Source organism: Pholis gunnellus (genome assembly GCF_910591455.1).
Source record: "Pholis gunnellus genome assembly, chromosome: 4".
Taxonomy (NCBI): domain Eukaryota; kingdom Metazoa; phylum Chordata; class Actinopteri; order Perciformes; family Pholidae; genus Pholis; species Pholis gunnellus.
The window spans coordinates 22,988,900-22,996,710 of NC_136530.1; the positions used below are offsets into that span (position 1 = coordinate 22,988,900).

General features: G+C 41.9%; 1 protein-coding gene across 1 annotated transcript; it reads left to right on the forward strand.

Moving 5' to 3' along the window:
- Window positions 1–4,838: 4,838 nt before the first annotated feature.
- Window positions 4,839–7,540, forward strand: glulb (glutamate-ammonia ligase (glutamine synthase) b). Its single transcript, XM_079158219.1, has 7 exons — window positions 4,839–4,936; window positions 5,393–5,573; window positions 5,706–5,867; window positions 5,953–6,099; window positions 6,192–6,319; window positions 6,436–6,635; window positions 6,739–7,540. Exons 2-7 carry the CDS (start codon window positions 5,408–5,410, stop codon window positions 7,055–7,057), a joined length of 1,122 nt encoding a protein of 373 aa, XP_079014345.1. The 5' UTR covers window positions 4,839–4,936; window positions 5,393–5,407; the 3' UTR covers window positions 7,058–7,540.
- The last annotated feature ends 271 nt before the right edge of the window (window positions 7,541–7,811 follow it).

Consider the following 7,811-nt stretch of genomic DNA (forward strand, 5'->3'; position numbering starts at 1 on the left):
TCCCTCCTCTGTTGCTCTCCCACAGGTCTCTCCCTCTTTTCTCCCCGTTGAAGGGTTTTTTGGGGGAGTTCTTCCTGTTCCGATGTGAGGGTTCCCGGACAGAAGATGTCGTATTTGTACAAATTGTAGAGCCCTCTGAGGCAAATTTGTCATTTGTGATTTTGGGCTGTACAAAAATAAATTGAATTGAATTGAATTGAATGAGAACAAGTGAAGAATTCATGAACTGTTTGACATCCAACAGACTCAATGGAAGCAGAACACAGTCTCTTCAGTTGAAAGCCCTTAAGTCTACATCTTCATCAGTGTCTTCAAGGTATCTATCATCCAGGCCTTTATATAATGTACAAGATTAAGGCAGTCACGTGTAGAACGTCCTCTTTACATAGATGTTATTTCGGTTTGTTTTGTACATGGAGAACAAAACGCTGTGCAATTGTTCAAACAGACTGACAACTGAAAGGACAAGAGACAGAGATCCCTCTGAGCAAAAATCACAAATCTTTAGTAAAAGAAAATGGAAGCTTATCATCCAAATGTGTGCAGATTTAAAGAGGAATAAGTTTCTGTTTCAGTGTCAAGAGCACAATAATGCAGCCTATGACAAGCTTGTATATCAACAGGCGTGTTGTTTCATCAAAGCTATTCTTAAAACTTTACAATAGAAATAGAAGGGTAGTGTAGGGTTAGCACTATTGGAAGTCACAGAACATACTGAGGGACAAATCACAGTTTAAACCTCTTCGAAATAACCGCTGGGTTGACTGCAATATTGATTCAATATTTAGAGCTCAGTTGCATCGTCATGGTTCAATGATGAGAGCGGGTCACTTATGTTTTTTCTGGCCTGGAAGACGAATTCAAAAAGGAAGATCATTTAAGGGGGGAAACTGTTCTAACTGTATTCTCCCCTGTCATGCAACACTGTAACATCGACTAAACGTAAGGTTTAATCATTTAATACTTCTTCTTTTGGGGCCAAAGCTTTTTCAAATGTGAATAATACATTTGGTGTGAATTATACCCTTTTGTTTCTCTGTAAAAATAGTTAATGAAGGAAAGAAGAAAAACATCAATATAGCAAGTGACTCAATCCTTTTAAACGTCAGTGTCTAGCAGAGTTCTGACTTCAGAACTGTTTCTGTTCTGTTGTATGGCTGCATGACTAACTGTCTACATCAGATCTGACCATGTATCTTTTTTTAAACCATTAAAAATCCGACCAATGAAGATGTCTATGTCCGATAGCACTGAGATGCTCCATAATGGGAGTTTTAATGGACCTTGCATGTCTTTGTTCTACTCGTCTCTCACAGATGAAGACCCAGTAACTGAGGAGAACAAACCAGAACAATACGAATTCACAACAGCACACACGGCAAAGGAGCAATTTTCCTGCTCAACTGCCATTTAGCCACTAGATGTCCCCGTCTGACCACAGAGCTCTTGTTTTACAGCACTCATCTGTTGTAAACAGGTGTTCATAGTTTTAGTTAATTATGTGACTGGGCCTACAACTTTGATTTGAAGCATTTTGTGAACAGCATGTGACACAAAGCTGTAGTTATGAAACAACGCTGGCCATAGTTCAGTGCTGATCCGAGCCTGCAGGAAGACTTGCCTCTCTGTGACCTTAGGAGAACGCTGTCGGTCTGCTTGTGTTAGATGGAACACACAGACATGGACCACTTCGAGTGATAGTCTGTGAAACGCTCCGGGAGACAACTCCTGCCAAAGGGGTCAGCAGCTGCAGTGAGGCCTCCCATCAACAACAACAACTAAGAAGCAAAGGACACAACACGACAAGCTGTCAGCCTGCATGTCCCCATAAGTGTTCTTGCTGTGGGGCCGACTGAAGGGAACAGACAAGAAGAGTGTGTTTCATCCAGGTGTGTGGAGTCTCAGCCCCTGAAATCACTTGTTTCTGGAGGTCACATCATTCCTATTTAACTTGAATGAAGAGAGGACACTTGCGTTGCATTGTTGTGGGCCTTTGTTTCCACGTACAGTAAATGTCTTGGTGTCTTTGGAGCTCCACAATGAAAATGTCCTCTTTCTATGTGAACTTGTCCAATTCAGCAAAGCGCCATGGCACACCGACTCCCCGGAAGCCAACCATAGAGAGGCCCTGCACAGATTTGTTGCACATGCTTTAAATTGAAAACATTCACGTGCAAGCATTACTGCTCTGTGTAATGCTAAACATGCATTCACATATATATATATATATATATATCTGTATATATACGAAGAGTCTAGCTATTCTCATTGACAAACTTACAGGTGTAAAACGCTGCAGAACTTTCCACAACCAAAGTAGAAACAGACTTTTTCTTTGACTACTCTGATTCCTTTGTGACTAGTTTTCTGTACTTTTACACAACCTCATAAGAAAAGGTTCATCTTTGGTCTCACAGCAGCGCTCTAGAGTGCTGCTAGTCTGAGGGAGGAGAGTTGTTGTTGCTTTTATGCAGAGGTTTCTTTCCTTCACTGCATGCGTTTGAGTTTGTGCATGTTTTCTCCCACTGCAAAGTGTAAATGCGTAAATGTGTTGGTTGGTTTATTCTGGAGCCATTTGATGGTAAAATAATGAGAGAAATTGACGGATGGCCTTGTGTGGAAGTGAAGAGAGGCTGTAATAATTAGAATTTTACAAGCAACTGATAACCCAATTTGAAAATGGATATTTTAGTTGTTTTAGCACCACTGGTGTACTTTAGAAGGCATTTAAATTGATATGCTTTTTACTCCCCTCTTTGAAAATGTAAATTTTTTTCAAAGTACAATATGTTGTGAATTCAGTGGCGTTTACAATTCAACATAAAGTATTTAGTAGTGGTAAACTTGTACAGTCAGGATTCAGTTGCTTAAGCCCACAGCCTCGTTGTGGCATACCTGAAACATCATGTGCCATCTTAATCATCATTTCTCCCTGCAGCCATGACAATGAATCTTCCTCTCAGCTTGCTGTTGTTCAGCCAGCACTAAATGGACAAACTTGTTTTAGGGGAGCGAGTAACCGGCTTGTTGTCAGAAAAGCCTCGAGCTCAGCCGAGTCTCCCCGAGTTCATGTCACAATGACCTGTCTGGTAGACTTGCAGCAAATATCTGATGTCAAACTTCACATTTTGGATGATAACATACAGGATGTATAACAGAACGCACCACATAGTAGCTTTCCCTGGATGTACTATAGTAGTATACTGTGTACTTTACATATAGTATTGTTTAGTACAAAAGTGGAAATCAACTGTACATTTACTCTACTTCTTGAGGTACATGTACTTTGCTTGAGTATTTTCCTTTCATGATACTTCATACTTCTAATCCATCGCAATTCAAAGTGGTGTTTTGTAGTTTTTTCTTCTCTGCCTTTGTTTGACAGGTATAGTTATATTACTTACATATATATGATACAAAATACATGCTCAGCTTGTAAAGTATGACGCTTTATTACGTGTTAAACAGCTTATATAAAGAAGAATGAACTCAACATCAAACTACAACGTTAAAATACTGCTTACAAGTTAACACATCAGTAACAATTATCCAATCATAGTAGTATAGTATATAGTAGCAGTATTACATATAACAATCATATAACATAATCATACGGCAGGGGCCATTATGCTGCATCATGAGAACTTTTACTTTTTATTCTTTAAGTACATTTTGCTGACACTGATGGAAATGTGCTCAATGGTGGACACTTACTAATGCACTGTACTTAAGCACAGCTTTGAAGCACTTGTACTTGAGTATTTCCATTTTCTGCTACTTCATACTCTTGCCCTATTTTTCAGAGACAAATATTCTACTTTTTACTCCACTACATTTATTTGACGGTTATAGTCTCCTAACAGATCCTGATGTTACATACAAAATGTATGATGGGCTTACAAAACACGACGTACAGCTGTAAATTAAACTACTCAACAGTGAATGAAGTTCACAGCTCGAAAGGCTACCAAATCAAAATGTTGCCCACATTAATCCTTAATAATCATCCAATAAAACAATATCTTTGCTGCTTTTTGCTGAGTGAGATATAATATACTGACTTATACTTCTAATAGTGTGTTTTTAAACTGTGTTATTGCTACAATTCTCAGGGATATTAATCAATGTCCAGGATATTAATCATTTTCCTGCATTTCTGCATTTTACTACTGTATTTTATTTCTTACACTGCTTTTTTTCATCCACTGGTATCAAAACATATATACAGTATAATACAATTTAATTGCATAGTAAAACAAGGCGGAGGTTTTGGTTTTAATATTTGTAGGGACATTTTACATGTTTGCCAGTCGATCAAAATATCTGTGTTTACAAGCAATATATTTGCTAATAACTTGCTTATTACACCACTTGTTATGTGGATGTATTTTTGTAATTTGAAGTCATATGTCACCTTTTATATTGTTATCTGAGACTTAGATTAATATTTAAAATGCTTCACGGTACTTCATGCTGTGTTTTAACAGTCTGCTGACATTAACGCATCTGTAACTTCTGAGAATGAATTGTTCTGTTAACAAGAATTCGGTTTATATCACTTCGCGCGCCACTCGATCACAATCAATGGTTGATCACTATCTGTAAAATATGTCTCTTCGTGTGTCACGTGTGATTCGCTCTCATTGATTACATCAGGGTTTTTTTTTCATGCTTTACATAACGTTGATGAAAAGGCAAGCGAGAAAAAAAAAAGCTTCTCTGCCTGTGATTGCGGGACTCCCAATTCTCCGCGTCACGGACCGATCACGTGCTGGCGTTCGGCCAATCAGAGGCGGCGGAGAAGCGCAGCAGCACTATAAATCAGACGTGGGAGCAGTGGAGAAGCAGGAATGAAAGACAATAGAAAGCTCCACAAAGACCACGCTTCTAGAGGCTCTTATAAACTTTTGATATTTTCCTATACTTAACACATAAGGTAAGGGCTGTCGGACGTGTGTCCACACACACGGACATCTGCTGCTGGATTTGTTCCCACAAGGAGAAATGGTTTTCTTTTTGCGTGCTGCTGAAACTTTCCCTTTGTCTCTACTTGTTATGTCAACGTTTGGTCGTTGACTTCACTCTTACATTAACCCTATGTAATGTAATCCCGCGTCAATGTTGATTTCTACATCTTTTGTCTCCGGCTGGTCGTTATATTATTATATTAGAGCAGCAGAGAATTAGAAGGGCTGCGGGCCGGTTCACTGATGCTGCTGCTGTTGTATAATTAGTGTTCCCTTTTCCTTCCAACATTAAGTTGAACCTTTTCTTTGTCAGCCTCGTGTGTTTTGTCATGACATCCTCTCTGGCTGTATACATTTCACACATGCATGAAGAAATAGTGTCTCCACTGTGGGAGGCTCACGGTCTGTCCTCTTCTCCTCTGCAGGTTTTGGTCAAGAAAATGGCCACCTCAACAAGTTCTAAGCTGAACAAAGCTGTTAAGCACCAGTACATGGACCTCCCTCAGGGGGACAAGGTCCAAGCCATGTACATCTGGGTCGATGGTTCTGGAGAGGGACTGCGCTGCAAGACCAGAACTTTGGATTCTGAACCCAAGACGATCGAGGGTAAGATCTGGCCCCCGATATGGTCCACGCGGAACACATGCACAGGCATGCACTAAAACGTGATGTGTTTTTTGAGACTTTGGAGTAGATGATTGATTTCAGGTGTTCTTGTTGTTGTTTCTTCTGTGTCAGATCTTCCCGAGTGGAACTTTGATGGCTCCAGCACGTACCAGTCAGAGGGCTCCAACAGCGACATGTTCCTGATCCCTGCAGCCATGTTCAGGGACCCGTTCAGAAAAGACCCCAACAAGCTGGTGCTCTGTGAAGTGCTCAAGTACAACGGCAAGCCTGCAGGTAAAAGCAGATACGAACGAGCCTGACAGTGGTTGCAGATAGAGCCGCCTTGAATCTCAGCTAATCCCCATTGTCGTTCCAACAGAGACCAATCTGCGCAACACCTGTAAACGGATCATGAGCATGGTGGAGAATAACCACCCGTGGTTCGGTATGGAGCAGGAGTACACTCTCCTGGGCACGGATGGACATCCCTTCGGCTGGCCCTCCAACGGCTTCCCTGGTCCACAAGGTGAGTTTCGGGTCTCTACCATGTCTCATTGTTTATTGAAATATAATACGGCCAGCGGAGTTTTAATATTTACTGTCTTTCCACCTGATTAGGGCCTTATTACTGCGCAGTGGGAGCCGATAAGGCGTACGGACGCGACGTAGTGGAGGCGCATTACAGAGCCTGTCTGTACGCTGGGGTTGACATCTGTGGCACCAATGCTGAGGTCATGCCAGCTCAGGTATTGTCCCTTTGTCTTTTTATTTTTTCCATTGTCTCACTTCAACATTTTTTGTTGTCAGATTGTGTAATGCTAATTCATAATCAGTTAATAACGCAGTCTCTGTTGTGTTTCAGTGGGAGTTCCAGGTTGGGCCTTGTGAAGGCATCAACATGGGGGATCATCTGTGGGTCGCTCGCTTCATCCTCCACAGAGTGTGTGAGGATTTCGGCGTGGTGGTCTCCTTTGACCCCAAACCGATCTCGGGGAACTGGAACGGCGCCGGCTGCCACACCAACTTCAGCACCAAGGAGATGCGAGAGGACGGCGGACTGAAGTATGAAAGAGTTTTCCGTTTGCTGCAGGGTCGTAAATTACCGTGCTATGGTTTTTTAAAATGTAAGTTTTTGAGTGTCTTGCTAACTCCCTTTCCTTCGCAGAATCATTGAGGAGTCGATTGAGAGGCTGGCGAAGAGACACATGTACCACATCCGGGCCTACGACCCCAAAGGCGGGCTCGACAATGCCCGGCGCCTCACCGGCCGCCACGAAACCTCGAGCATCGACGAGTTCTCGGCTGGCGTGGCCAATCGGGGCGCCAGCATTCGCATCCCTCGCTCGGTGGGGCAGGACAAGAAGGGCTACTTCGAGGACCGCCGTCCGTCCGCCAACTGCGACCCTTACATCGTCACAGAGGCCATGGTGCGCACGTGTTTACTCAAGGAAGAGGGAGAGGAGCCCACAGATCACAGCAAATGAACAGTCCTAAGACCAAGTGTCATTACCCATTACTGTATGTCTTTTTTTCCAGATTTTAGGGATCGATCTTTACCATTCTCAATTGTTTACTTGACAGGTGAAATAATAATTGAGGTATACCTGCATTCTTTGTGCGTTCAGTTGTATGCAGCAAGTCTTAATCTCCAACACAAACACTGCCAACATGCTTTGTCATGGCTGATATATATGTATAGAATGACATAACTGTATTGTGTTTAACTTGTACTAATGAAAAACGTTTTCTGGAGATCTTGTAACTCTGACCCAAAGGATCCGAGAGGCATTTGAATCATTTTCAGCAGTCTTGGCCTCTGTCACAATGGTGGTTATATCATGGTGTGTGTGTATGGGTCAAATGTAAGCCAATCTACTTTTGTATGTTTTATTTTTTTTATAATCCATATATGTTTTTTCACGTGTCATTGTCAAAGAAATGAATGAATTAATCCCACGTGTATCCTGTTTTGCCTCAAGTTCAATTCTGACGTGCCCGTTGGTCACATGCAGACTGTCGGCTGATTTGAATCTCTGAAATGTGACCAGCATTAAGGGAAAATGTGCTGTAACGTTTAACAAACGGTGGTTAGTTAAGGCACGGGAACATTCACATCTTCCCACTTATGCAAAACGGACCAAGTGGCTGCCTTCAATAGAGAAGTCAACTTGACGGCAAACCTTTTCCATTGAGTTTTGACAGGATTATGATTAACTGTGAAGGCGTTGACAACGTGCA

Bases quoted from the DNA above. Each gene is read 5' to 3' on its own strand.
- glulb (XM_079158219.1), top strand. From the start codon at position 5,408: ATGGCCACCTCAACAAGTTCTAAGCTGAACAAAGCTGTTAAGCACCAG. The intron at 5,574-5,705 runs GTAAGATCTGGC...CTTCTGTGTCAG, and splicing joins TGAACCCAAGACGATCGAGG to ATCTTCCCGAGTGGAACTTT. The intron at 6,636-6,738 runs GTATGAAAGAGT...TTTCCTTCGCAG, and splicing joins CGAGAGGACGGCGGACTGAA to AATCATTGAGGAGTCGATTG.